The sequence below is a fragment of the Trachinotus anak genome, unplaced genomic scaffold, assembly GCF_046630095.1.
Source record: "Trachinotus anak isolate AG129_WGS33_773 ecotype Australia unplaced genomic scaffold, CSIRO_AGI_Tana_v1 ptg000012l, whole genome shotgun sequence".
Taxonomy (NCBI): Eukaryota; Metazoa; Chordata; class Actinopteri; order Carangiformes; family Carangidae; genus Trachinotus; species Trachinotus anak.
In genome coordinates this window covers 19,429,958-19,444,088 of record NW_027273863.1, presented here as the reverse complement: position 1 = coordinate 19,444,088, position 14,131 = coordinate 19,429,958, and the positions used below count along the sequence as shown (strand labels likewise).

The following is a 14,131-nucleotide window of genomic DNA, read 5'->3' as shown; positions in this document are numbered from 1 at the left end:
CCCTCTCCTTCCACCGCAGCTCTGAATGATGCAAAAGCGATGCAAGTGCGAAGCCAGGTCTGCTACAAGGTGGCCATCTGGGAGAGGTCTGCCAGCCCCACAGCGAACGTCAGGAGCAGAGGCCAACTCGCAGAGATCCTGCCAGCTGCGGGAGTGGGAGGAGGAGGGGTTGGCGGTGCCAGCAGGCCAGCGCCAGCGCCGGGGAAATCAGGCCGGCCGGTTTGGCTGCTTGGCTGAGTGGCTGCGTGGTTGGCTCAGGGATCACGTTGCACCGCTGTGCAAACTCGAGCTCGGCGCAGCACCTGTGCCCCCCCCCCCCCCCATCCATCCCTCCGATCGCTCGACGGTAGGACTCACAGATGCTCGCAAAGCTCCAGAGGACAGCGTACAGCTCCCTGCTCTCTCTGAAGTCGGACCAAAATAACCACAGGTGACTGTGCATCGACAGGGGGGGTGTGCAGGCTTTTTAAAGCTCGGATGAGGCATCTTGCAATTCACGAAACGCCTCCGGCTCTGCTATGACGACAGGTGAGGAGATAAAAACGCTGCACGCTGTCACAGCAAATTGCATCACTAAACACCAGCATACCCCTTCATCCCTCTCTCCCTCTTTCTCCCACTATTTTGATTCTTTCCTTTAGCAACAGGTGAGAGAAACTTCTGGAATCGATTGGCCTTCGGCGTGCAATGAAAACTGATTAGCGGGTGAAGTGAAATGAAGTTAACTCAAATGGATTTCGCCTGGTACCTGAAGGGCACAGGCAGAGATCTCTGGACGGATCTTAACATCAGAGCTGTTTCCAATGCAATCACTCCACCAATCAATGGGAACAATTAAAGGAGTTCCACGCAGTGACGGTGATGACACAAAATCAGTCAGTGGTGTTACTAATGATGGCATGTATGGATAGGTTGTCAAATCTGACTGTGAAGCAATCCTGCATGTCACAGAAAGAAACAAGTCATATCTGAGCGATAAGAAAAGACAGAGTCACTCCATTTTACTCAACACCTAAACAGGAAGTTGAGACTCAAAGAAAAGACTGCAGTTATGTGTTTTTAGTCAGCTGTCAATGTAATTACAAGATAAGTAGAAGGGCTGCCTTGAGAGACAGCCGATGTCAAGGCAGCATAACAGAGTTGACGATTTCCAGGCATGCAATTTACAGAGGAGCATTAATGGCGATGATGATGATGATGGTGGTGATGATGACTTGTGAAAGGCAGTGTTAGGGAAGCACTCTGCAGCTCTGCCAGATAACTTTAAATTGTCCATAATCACAGGATCTGAGAGTGTATAGGCTGACAAAGTCACACAAAGACATCAAGCAGTGTAGCAACGCACAAAAATTGTCCACACAGATAACAATTTGACCACATTACTTAAGCATAATTATGCATACATTTCCCCGCTTTTGCCGTAACACACAACACATGTGAGGAGCCACAAGAGGGAAGGAGGAGGACTCCACTGCAGTCTGAGTTCGGAGGGCTTGCACATCAATAACGGGGCGAAGTGAGGTAGATGAAACACATTACTTTGACCTAAAGAGCTCAGTAATTACATTTGGCATTTTGACAAGTGTTTAGCTGCATTGAAGGTCAGTCCTGTCAGCGTACGAGATCTATGCTAATCCACTCAGACGGAAGAAAACGAGGAGACAAAAAGTCGAAGGGAGGAAAGAAAAAGGTCCAGACGCAACTGATGCCTTTGTAAAAGTAACTTGAACCCTTCCTCCACCGGCTCATCAGGATCTGGTTTGAAGCTCAGTAACAGACAGAGACCAGTTGTCAGAAATAAGTCCAACATGGATTCCTCCTCTGCAGATGCAGCCACTGGACAACCTCTAATTTTGTAGTTTTCTTTTTTGCATCATGAACGGACAACTGGCTCCTGTATGATCAGTGGAGACACAAGTTGTTAGTAATACTAAGTAACAAATGAAACTGAATTGAATTTTGGTTCAGTTAGGTTTTCACATGGAAACCAGGCAACTGTCCCAGGGTCCTGCATTATTACCAAACCTTGAGGCCCTCTCATTTCTTTATTGTGTTCGCATGGAGGATATTCCCATATAAATCTGTTCAGTGTGCTGCCATGTTTGCCTGGCTGCTGTTTGTTGACTGAAAAAGCTAAAATGTCTGCAAGCTGCTTTTTCATTCATCTTTTAGTTGATTTGGACTTTTCTGGTAAAGTGTTGCTGAGTGCCTGAGAAGTATTAATGGATGTGTTCAGTGTGTCCTCTCTTAGAGAACATCTGCCTGTTCGTCTTTTATGAGTTCATCAAAATTAAACAAGTCAAAACACAACTACTCCAGAAGATACAATGCTTTATTTCTGAACGTTTCCACTATCTTGCCTTATTGAGGCCGCAGAAAGCACTGCAAAGTCGAGAAGAGTTGTGAGACTTTTGGTGTAATTTTGATGGATTTGTATTTAGGAGTAATCAGAAAAAGGAAAAGACTCAGTCAGAAGGAAGGCCAGGACACTGGAGGGCAAAATAAAAACTAGAAAATGACCCAAAGACAGAAAGCCATGTACTGGCTTCACAGCATTTCAGCAACATTCATATTTTCCTCATGCTTTCGCATACATACGCAATAGATTTTGTTAGTAATGTGGGAAAAAAATCACACACATACACAAACCCAAACTAAACTCTAAAGTCTTTGATTGATATGTGAACTAGATGGGAATGACAAACACTTCCCGCCACTTTTTCTTTTAAAGAGTTATTCCATTAATTAGCATGTAAATTAGACATTCACTGGTTCCATCGCTCCAGGGCGACAGTGTCTTTTTAACTTATTAAACTGATAGTGACCCCTCTGCAAGCAAATTATTTACATGTCAACACACAAATCAAACCTCAGAAGTGGCATCAACTCACTGAGGGAGCGGCTATTGTCTGCCCATAACAATGACGGGTTAGGTTAACTCCAGAAACAACTGATGGCAGGAAAGGTGGCGACGGTCTGAAAGTGACCGCCGCCGGCAGCAACTGTCCAAACCGTCTATAGTCCCCAGAGTGGACAGCTTTCAGGCATGTGTGAGCAACTATCTTCACACTAAGAGGTGTGATTAGCATGTATGCAAAAACAAGTGCTGTTGGGATAAAAAAGTCGACGTGGAATGAACAGACGGTGCGGGGATAAGGCTATCTCAGCTGCTCTCCTCCTGCTTTAAGTGCTAATTGAGCTGCCCGCTGTCCTGACCCTGACCCTCCGCCTATTCACAGGGTCCCGTTCTCACGGCCGTGACGCACCGCTGGAAGTAGCCTCTGGGTCCCCCGCCCACCCTTGGCTGGACAATGAGGGTCACCACCTCGCTGCCCACCATCTTGACATCCACCCCCACGTTTGACAATGGCCCCTGGTGGGCCCGCTGTCTCTCACAAAGGGTGGACGCACGTGACAGAAGTGGCAACGTGGCTTCTTAAAATGCAACACCAGATCTGGCTGGCCTGGCTGCATTAATCGGACCTTTTGGCACCTGGAGGCCGGGGTCACAATCGATCCGGTGTTAGAGGGAGAGAGATGAGATTTAAACTGGACTCCTGCAATCAAGTCTGCAGCCACAACTGGCCTCATGTTTTGTATTAAATTACAAGAATACAATACATTGGCACATTGAAGTAACGACATTTATCTAGGTATATTTACTCCAGCAGTGTGCTTTACTTGAGTATTTCAATTTCAGAGTTCTTAATACTTTTACTCCACTACATCTACTTGACTTTAATTCAGTCCTTTAATAAAAAACATATTATCAGCAAGTAAAATCTGATCCATTAGTGCATAAATATGCAAAACTCCACCTTTATGACCTACAACATTAAAATGTTGCTTACGTGTTGTTGCATCAGTAATTACAGTATATTCCTGTTACATAATAATAACAACAGTATAGGAGGGCCGATGGGCTATAATAAGTACTTTATGTAATAACAATATAAATGTAAATTTAAATGATATCTACTACTGTGCTACTACTACTACTGATTATCATTATCAATAATCGTAGGTGGAATAATAATAATTTTGAATAATAATAATATTCATTCATTCATTCATTAACCATACTGCTTATCCTTTTAGGGTCGCAGGGGCGCTGGTGCTAATCCCAGCTGAGATTTGTCCCTGGACAGGTCGCCAATCTATCACAGGGCATAATTACTGCTAATATATAGACCTCTATAAATAATATATGTCTACATTTAGCTAAATAGTTATGAAATGCCCTTCAGAGAATTATTAATGACAGAATATTAAACCACAATTATTGGATGAAAATCAGAGAATATTTCCCAATAATAATAATATTTCATAATGTTTAATTTAATATCTTTTAGACTTCTTTTATACTGTATATTGTCAGTTGTCCATTTGAATATTGTCATGACTCATTTCCTGAATATTAGAAACATTTAATTCGACAGCACCACAGACAACAGTCTTCAGAATGACGACATTAAAGGATCTGAATTGTTCCTCCACCATAACTCCTTCTTTAAACATTTATCTGTCACTCTCTGACGTCTTACTGATTAGTTCGTGGAGATTAAATCAAATAAAAGTGAATTATTTTTAACACAGCTGCCACAAGCTTTCCACCCAAACACACAAGTTTGTGACAGAGGAGATGGACGTCCACTCGCTACCATCAGCTGCCGAGTGGCCATAAATGATGATAAAACGGCGTCGTTACAGTGGCTGTGTAAAGCTTAATGTTTCAGAAAAGCACTATAAACCCCAGCCAGGGGGGATGATGTACACTTTGGGATGGATTGATATTCTAGTTGAATATGACAAACGACACTTTAAAGACGGCCCGCCCACACTATTGCACTTTAGCTGAGAGGACGCTGTATTTCATTTCGAGCACGTTCTGTCAAATGTTTGCATTAATAACAATCGAGGCTCATCCGTGACCCCGCAGAGCCAGCAGGAGCGCAACGCCAACAATAGCACTTAAAAACAGGAGAGAAGCTGTTGCATAATCAGCACGAAGTGTGTGTCTGTGAGTGTGTGTGTGTGTGTGTGTGTGTGTGTGTGTGTGGGTGGGTGACAGAGAAAGCGAGAGTGAGTGTGTGTATGAAGGAGGTGGGGTTGCAATTATCAAGCAGGGATAAGATGTCGGGAAAAAAATAGACAGTGAGCTACTTGTGTAAGTTATTTTGACAGGGCCAATTTCCCTGTGCAGGTGATTTGGACTCTGTGTGTGTGTGTGTGTGTGTGTGTGTGTGTGTGTGTGTGTGTGTGTGTGTGTGTGTCAGGAACTGGGCCCAGGGAATATCAGGACAGGTCTCTTTCTCTCTCTCTGGACTGACAGCTTGGCTAATGGCAAACATTCCTCCTCTCTTTATTCCCCACTTCATCAACACCCTCGCCTCATTACCGTGAGTCACACTGTAGCCCAGTACACACACACACACACACACTCACACACACCTGAAAGATTACTACTGAGTCCCTCTGCGTGCGACAGAACAGGCAGGTCTGAGACATTTTGACTCGGAGGATCTTGAAACAGAATCACTGAGGAACTGTCGCTTTAGAAAAAAAAAAAAAAAGGTGGTAGACAAAATCCCAGAAAATCTCACAATGAGCAGGTCCACATGCACATTTTTATCCAGGTTCTGAGTCTTTCTTGAGTCCTGGATTGATCATAATCCGAATGTGATGTTTACAAGGAACATGCATCTAAACCCTGTGCCAGATTTAAGTTTGCCATATGATGACAGCAAAAGAGAAATTTATCCTTCATGTTAACAGTGTCACACACACAAACTTTGCGTTTATCATAACATTCCCCAGCATCCTGGGTGCTATGAGGGCTTATACAACTTTCTAAAACTACACAAACCATAACAATGAGTGTAACAACCTGATCATAGCTGAAATACAACAGTGCATGTAAACACAGTCAGTATAATGCAACAAATCCCATGAACAAATGCTAAAACTGTCTCACTGAGTATTAAAGGAAAATGTTTGTTGCACTACTATTGTGAGATGCTATTATTCTGCCCCCTGCATGTAGAGATATATCCTTTGTTGCTCATCTTTCTGTTTTGATAGCGGGGTGCTGCTTTTATACAGTGAAATGTGTCTATAGTTGCATACAGTATTTTACTGGATATGTTTCTCTTGGAAAACATCACCGCTCATGTTGAACTTTCATGGGTCAACCTTACAAATACAGAATGTGATCTGTGACTGTGATGTTTTGTTTTTTTTATTAACATTCTCCAATCAGTCAAACTTTAAAAATTCAGAGACAGTGAATTATGTATTATTCACCCAAATTACTTACAATCACTCACAGTATGTGTGAGCACAATCAGTCGTGTTCTGGCACAGCCGAGTGTGAGCTAGCTCTGGCCTATAACTAAAAACATGATCAGATTCGGTGAGATTTTGAAAGGTATAGATCTCTGGATCAAACTGAGCAGAAACCACAGTCTAGGCTGGATCTGGAGCGCAGTTCATCACAAACTGGCCTCCGACTGGATTAAACCTGCTGAGGGGCCAAGCCATTTAGGCTACCTGAGGCGCACATTAGCTTAGGCTGCCCAGATGTGCCTGTTTTCAACAGGTCTGCAGGAGCTGTCCCCGGAAATCTCCCTATTTTTAATTGTGAATTAATTACAGATCAGATAAAGGGGCGACCTGACAACTTAAACAATAAAAAAGAGATTGGCTGATGTCTTGCGTTGTGCTTGTTCTGGCCAACAGAGGGCACTGGCTGCTAGCTATAGCAGCTTCATATCTTCTTCTACTACTAACCACTTGTTTGTCTGGTCTTAGAGAAAACTGCTGTATAAAACTCAAGTGAATCCACAACATAACCACCAACATCTTTTCAAGACAGGAAGTAACCCAGGGTCAGAATCAGGGCTGGGGTTATGGGACAGAGGAATCTGTCATTACCAGGTGACAGGTAGCTGACTTGTAGACATACAATCTACTTGGATGTAGGCTACTATGCAATCATCAAATATAGAGAGTAAGGGAGTAAAACCAGTGATGCAAGGAGAGTGAAGAATTGGAGTGAAGAAAAGGAGCAAAGAGAAGTTAAGACCTAAATTTATCAGTCGGTCTTCACCATAGTTTATTACAGTACAACAGTTACCATGGTCGAAAATACATGAAACCAAAACCGACATCCTTTTTTATTTCATAGATAAAAACATCAGATATTTTAATGATAAATTAACGGTCTAACTGTAAATGTGCCTGGTTTTCATTTCAGAAATGCGGTCACCTTGCATTAACTAACATATTACCCGGAGGCAGCTTTGGTAGTAGTGCCAAATTTAAATAAAGGGCCCCATGGTATCTTTATTTCTTTAAAGTGAGGTATCACTTGAAAGATTTTGCAGTGGAGCATAACTGTGAGGAATCGGACTAAAGTGTTTGATGTGATGGTGGAAGGGGATTGTTCAGTGCTAGTTCAGTGCTGGGGCACCTTTAAGTTCCTGTCCCCTTTTTTCGTTGGTGGCCTTCTTATTAAGTCAGTGTAGTAGCCCTTTAGCTACCTAGCTCTCCCACTAGCTGATTGTTCCTCTTAGCTCAGTGAACTGGATTCTTTTAGGTACAATAAAGACTGTGAGAAAACTCTTTTCGTATTTGCATAATACGTTAATTAAATGACACAATAAATTTCTGGTGTCTCTTTCTTTCCTGTCTGTTTTTTTTAGGCATTTATCCAATGCTGGGATGGTGTTCCATGATGGAGCCAAACATGGCTTCCTTTGCTGCAGGCTTCCTTTCAAATGCGCCAATGCCAAAATAGTTAGCCAAACTGAAACCAAACTGAACACAGAGGAAAAGAAAAACTTGCCATGAAGTTTCAGCATGGGTATAACACAATTCTCAGAGGGAGGAAAAAAAAAAGAAAAAGCTGAGGAGTCAGAAGTTTTGAAAAATGTTCATGTGGGGCCTCAGGTGCAGCAGCAAACCAATGATAATGGCCTGTCTTTTTCTCTGTCAGTGCAAAGACAATATTACTCAGCCAAGGAGAACCTACCAGCCACGTTGGCCACATCTGCAGTGCTGACGTTCTGAGTGTTCGGGCTCACTTTGAAGGTCACAGCAGGGCCCTCCACCCTGCATAAAACACAAACACACACATACACACAGTTAGAAGGTTCACAAAGGAAAAGACACCCTCATCTATTTTCCACAGTTGTTTTTTCAGAGACAGGGAGAAAAGCAGCCGTGCTCATTAAAGCTCAGCTATACATGGCACTTAAAAAAAAAAAAAAAAAGGCTTTAACCTGTGGCGATCCTTTAGGCTGTTGCAATCCCAATCACCACTGTGAGATAACCTCTTGAATCTCAATGTAATGTGCCCGCCAGCATTTAAGCACGCTGGGAAATGAAGAGAAGGGGGTCAGGGGGATGAGAGGATTTTGGTCATCAACAAGAGGGATGCTGAGATACGTGATTCTCCAACGAGTGAATGCATTTCCAGCAGCCTGGCTTATAACAGATTTACATTTTGATTCGATGTATGGTGTTTGCAACACATATAGTCCTGTAGATGTAAATCAAGGGTGACGGAGAGTGGGACGGCGAGAAAAGGCAAGGGGGGAAAACGAGAAGATAACAAAAAGGGCAGAAAGGCCCCCCCCACCCCCCTGTTCGTACAACATTCATATCAATGAAGCAGCTTGAATTGAAATACTGAGGGAAAAACAGAGAGATACTGGGTGGTCAGAGGCGGAGCGATGTCGCCCAATGTGATTAACCTTTTGTTTTTCCTGCTGTAATTCAGACTAAAGGCCCAGCAGGAAAGATATATTACCATGTCCCCCTCCAGGACGCATTGTGAGCTGCTATAGGAAGTGACTGCTGCTGTAACAACACTGTTATAAAATATGGTGACATCAGTAATGGAGCAGGTCCTATCCTAATGCTGCTGGCGGAAAAAAAACATTCAAAATGTTTTCATGTTTTCAGAAAAGTGGTTTTCATTTCAGGTTGATGGATTTGAATTGCTGCACTTTCATTGTGGGTTTTGAGTGTGTTTTTGCAGGCTGTGGGGTGCGCCCCTTCAGTTTCAGTTAAAAAAAAACAAAACAAAAAAAAAAAACAACTAACTGCACCAAATGTCATTTGAAAATTAAAATAAACTAATAGGAGAAGCAAAAATAATTAAGAGAAATGCAGAAAATAAAAGCAAATGTGACTTTTATGCAGAATACCACCACATACAGTAACATGTAATTTCTCAGTACTGATATTTTTTGCTGTTTTGCACAAAATGACCTACATGTGTAGTGAGATTTTACCTAGATTAAGTTACATTTAAGAGGTTTTCTCCTGGACGTTCTGACAAAATCTGGAAAATTTTCTGATCAACATTTGTGTAACCGTCAAATCGGCAGGGCTTCTACAGAGGCACTGGCCTTAATTTTCCAAAAAAAAAAAAAAGGAAAAACTTTTAGATAAACAGCTGTCGTTTGACATTCCCAGCCATACAGTTACTTTAACTGCTGTTGTGGCTTTTTAATTGGGTTTCTAGGGCCCTGAGGTCAGTGTATCAAAGAAAAACACAAACAGCACCAAACTCACATCCACCAGGTTTTTATGCAGCAGTAATGTTATACTCTAATGTTTAAGGTGCAATAACAAACTAATTAGAGCGGGTCAAATTAATGATCCCCGGGGGAAACTTGGTTAAGCGTGCTTGAATAAAAAAAAGAAAATAAGAGAACCTTTTTTGCTACTGTTATGGACTCCACTATGTGCTGTCCTGTTCTATACTGTACCGGCCACTATATTCCACATAAGAGCTGTGTTGGAGTCTTATCTGAATATAAATTAGAGCAGACAAAGAGACTCCACACCATGTACCAGCTCCTCATTTTTCTGAGCATTGTTTCTCCTCTGAGGTGGATATATTTGTCACATCTACGAAGTGATTCATCAGCCGACGCAGGCAAAGTCTCCGTGTGTGATGAAGACGGAAAATCACTCATGTTGAATTGATCACATATCCATCTGTCGGCCTCTGGCACCCAGGACAGCTCCCGCACAAAGACACCACATTGACTGTAAATAACCTCGTCACTCACTGGGGCAAAGGCGCTGACAGGAGGTGACTCCTACATCTTCTGTTAGTATTTATCATTATCATTTGGAAAAAACAATGGTAAGACTGATATCACGTTAGAACAAAAGATGATTATAGACATGATATTATTAAGCAAAGGATTCAGCTCGAAACTTGAGACCTGTAAACCCAGAAGCCTTCGACATGGCTATCATCCATGAAAACACCTGTTAAAAATCTAATACTTATTTTTTACAGCATTCTATAAGTGATAAATGCATCACTATATGTGTTTTAACTGAAGACTCACTTGTATTGGTATTCCAAAACAAACAAACTTGTAAATGGTCTGATATCTTTGACCTTTGGTGCTTTTAATCCAGCAGCAGCAGTGAGGTGTGTTAAACTGAAATGATATATCCTACTATCTGGAAAAAAGTGACAGCTACCCTTACGATATGATTGACAAGAGAAACAAATCCTGCCATGTTTAGAGATAAAACAAAAGTTCAGTCTTTGGTTGAAAGAGTCACAACATCTTTATAGACTGGATGCTCCTTTTTCGTAGATACTAAAGGATTTAAAGGACTAAAGCTTTTTAATTTTCCCCTTATAAATTTAAAGTGATGAGAAAGACAATTCTTCAAAACAAAGTGGAGCTAATACCCTGAAATCGCAATGTTGGTAATGAGTTATATATTTGTCAGTGGTGGGAGGAGTTATAAGATCCTTTACTGAGGGAAGACGTATTAGCATTAAAATGTACTCGAGCATCCAAAGTAAAAGTACTGTTGATAAAAAAGTAAATATTGTTCCACTGACTTCCACTGACATGCAGCACGTCAGAAATGACAATCTGAGGGTCAATTAAAGACCCTTTTTTATGATCTTATTTCATTGTTGACTGTCAAAGCGGAATCTAGAGACTAACTATGAATTCCAGCCATAAGATTCTGTAAATGAACTGGAATAAAAATATAATATTTTCTGGAAGGAAAAGAAAAGAAAGTGCAAATATAAAAGTGCCACAGCCTCAAAAGCTCTATAATAAGAATACAGACACTCAAAACTACAGCATATTGAACATAAGAAAACATGGTCATGTTTCTTCGCTGTGAAAATCTTCACCTTTTGTTGTTTGTGAGTGAGTGCAACAAATCGAATTTTTTAAAAATGAGTGAAAAGGTCAGTTGTACCTGCTACAAATTTTCTTGTTTTATTTGTTTCTAGGATAAAGTTGTTTTTCTGATTCAAGCTTTTTATTTAATTTATGAAAAATAGGGCTGAAAACTGGAACTCGATGAGGTTTCTATCCAACAGCAGCTGATTGAGGAATAACTGCGCATATACGATAGGATCCAAAGGTCTGGATCCCACTGTACATTATCAATTGAAAATGGTGATGGCAGATTTTTTTTACTCTTTACTCCAGAGAACAAGACAACAAGACATTTGAGACTCATAACTAGGACTAAATGACTGATAAATATGTAGATATTTTTTTGCAGAGTTCACAGCTCTGGCCTCATCAGCCAACATCCGGTCCATCATCCTCATCATCCTAGCACCCAGCCAGTTTAGGCCCGCTCTCTCCTCCTAGTGGTGACTTTCTGATATGACCCTTCAGCTCAGACACAGACATTACATCACCTCGACCCTCCTGTATCAAAAAAAAAAAAACCCTCCAGTCTACACTCAGTGACGGTTACACAACAGCCATCATTATTTGGCGGCCAGCTACAGTCAAAGGCTCTGCGAAGCCACCCACATCAACGCTTCCCTCCCGCCTGCTGATTCGCCCTCAACCACTATCAGGCCACGGCGGCAGCTAAAAACATTTCCAAGGCCATTCTGCTGAAAGCGCTCACCATCAGGATTATCTAATCAGTATCGAATTGTTCCAAATGAAACGTAAGGGTGTGAGTCATTCTCCAGGTTTGTTTTGTGTCCTGGCGCAGTGTGTAGGCTCACTTCTATGATTCATGTGTTGCCAGTGTGGAAGTTTTGCTGCAGGCTCATTGACCTGCCGCTGCTCTCTGGCTTCAGCCCCAAGAGGAAATTGCTAGAAAAGGGAAGTTTTGTTGTCTTTTCGGAGGCTGAGGTTGCACAGGTCGTTAACTACTTTGTTCAGAGACGTTTTCTGTTGTTCTAATATGCTAATCTGGTGCTGCTGTGTGAGGTGTAAGGTTGAGGTGCCTGCAAGTGTTGCTGCTTGGAAAACGGATGAAGGGTAGTTTGTACTGTGGCTGAGATGCAGGACGAATGTATGGGCAGGAAAGAGGGAGGGACATGTATCCAGCTCTGACTTTATACAGTACTTTCAGTTCAGGTACAGTCAACACAAATACAAACAGTTGACAAACAGTTCTTTCTAAGAACAATGTTGTCATCATTTTGGACAATTCACAGACTGAAAACACTTTTTAGTGGAGCTTCTTTCCTCCAAAGAAGTTGTTTTTTAACTATTTTTTCCAATTCACATTCACAGTCACATTATATCAAAACTATCTGTATTACATTACATTCGACTAGGGTATGTGGGAAAATGTGAATCTTAGAAAAGCTGGTGAACTATCTATCTCTTTAAAAATGAATTAGGAAGGTCGACATATAATACACATATTAAAAAGCTATAAATATATATGTCACTTTCTTACTGTTTCAGATAATCTTTGTCACTAGGGGCCTTGAAGTTGTTGATTTGATAGTGATGATAAGGGGCTGACCTTTGACCTAGGTGACTGACATGAAATTGAGTCGCTGCAGCTTCAGAAGATAAAACTCTTCTCAATCTGATCTGAAGCTTTCTGAGCCGTACTCCGTCCTTCAGACTGATGAAGCCAAACCAGGTAATCAATGACGATGATAGTACACCATGTTCTCTCCGTCACAACGCTGTTAACAGATGTCAAGACAATTCTGCTCACGCTGAACTTGTTCGGGTATCTGCTCAGGTCAGATAGATGTAACACACTTTTCAAGACCCATTAGTCTGAAGTACGACTCATTTTGGTGAGTTTGAGCAACAGTATGGTAACTGAGAAAAATACTTCACACTGCTGCTGTCTCTCAACCTGTAGTCTATCATATATTGAAAATACTTCACAACTGCAGCTTTACGTGTTGAATATTCAACACTGTAAATATTCATCACTCATGTTTACCAATTACAACTTACACTTTTATTCTTATCAGAGCATCGTGGCAGCAACATCTCTGTGTTCACACTCTAAATAAACCACCTTAGCAGTCAATCAAGGCAGGACAGTTCTTCTACACATAAGATGACTTATATTAACAAGAGACACAATTATAGTTCTTGCCAGAGATAATGGTGGAGTTACAGCTGTCAACTAAAAGAACTGCTTTTAAACTAGTCGCTGCCAGTATAGGTATTTATGTCAACTGTGTCATTGTTCCCAAATATCTTAAATTCATATTGTGTAGCCAAGCTTTGTTCAAATCCAGAATTTGAAAAAGCTTTGAAACATGTCAGATTTAATTTGGGGGAATATAAAATAATATATAAATTAATATTTACAGTTGATGAAATGGGTGTGAATTCAATCGGTGTATACACCCTTAGTCACAAGCTTATCATTTTCTAAACTTAGATTTAAATAATGGGAAATACAAGTTGGAAAGTGGATTTTTAAGAGTTTAAAAGAGTAAATGAAAAAGCTCTGTGTTTGAGGCACAGGGCGGTAAAGAGAAGAGGCATGCTGGGTAAATCAGGAGTGTTGGCAGGCTCAGAGTCAATCTAAAGCCTTTGTTTCTGGGCTTGCTTCCTCTGGTGAAGGTGACTGTCTTTACCACAGTGGTGAGGAACCAGGCAACCTCAGAAAATAAGCGTGGCACCGCTGACAAATTGTCAGGGCGGCTCCCCCTGCTGGGCTTTCACTGTGCTCGCAACAAAAGAGACCCCTGGCTTCCTCCCTCTCTCTCTGTGTATCTATATCTCTCTCTCTCTGTCGCTCTCTCGCTTTCTCTGCCTCCAATCCATCACTCTGCCCAGTGTATAGCTCCCTCCTGTCACTCCCAGAATGGCAGAACAAAGACAAAAGGTGC

General features: G+C 41.6%; 1 protein-coding gene across 4 annotated transcripts in view; it reads right to left on the bottom strand.

Moving 5' to 3' along the window:
• LOC139628518 (receptor-type tyrosine-protein phosphatase N2-like) overlaps positions 1–14,131 on the bottom strand; it is a 221,637-nt gene that overhangs the window by 134,380 nt on the left and 73,126 nt on the right. For all 4 annotated transcript variants that reach the window (XM_071490233.1, XM_071490236.1, XM_071490237.1 and 1 more), the window contains one exon: positions 8,033–8,112. In XM_071490233.1, the coding sequence (XP_071346334.1) occupies positions 8,033–8,112 (80 nt within the window). The remainder of the gene's footprint in view (positions 1–8,032; positions 8,113–14,131) is intronic.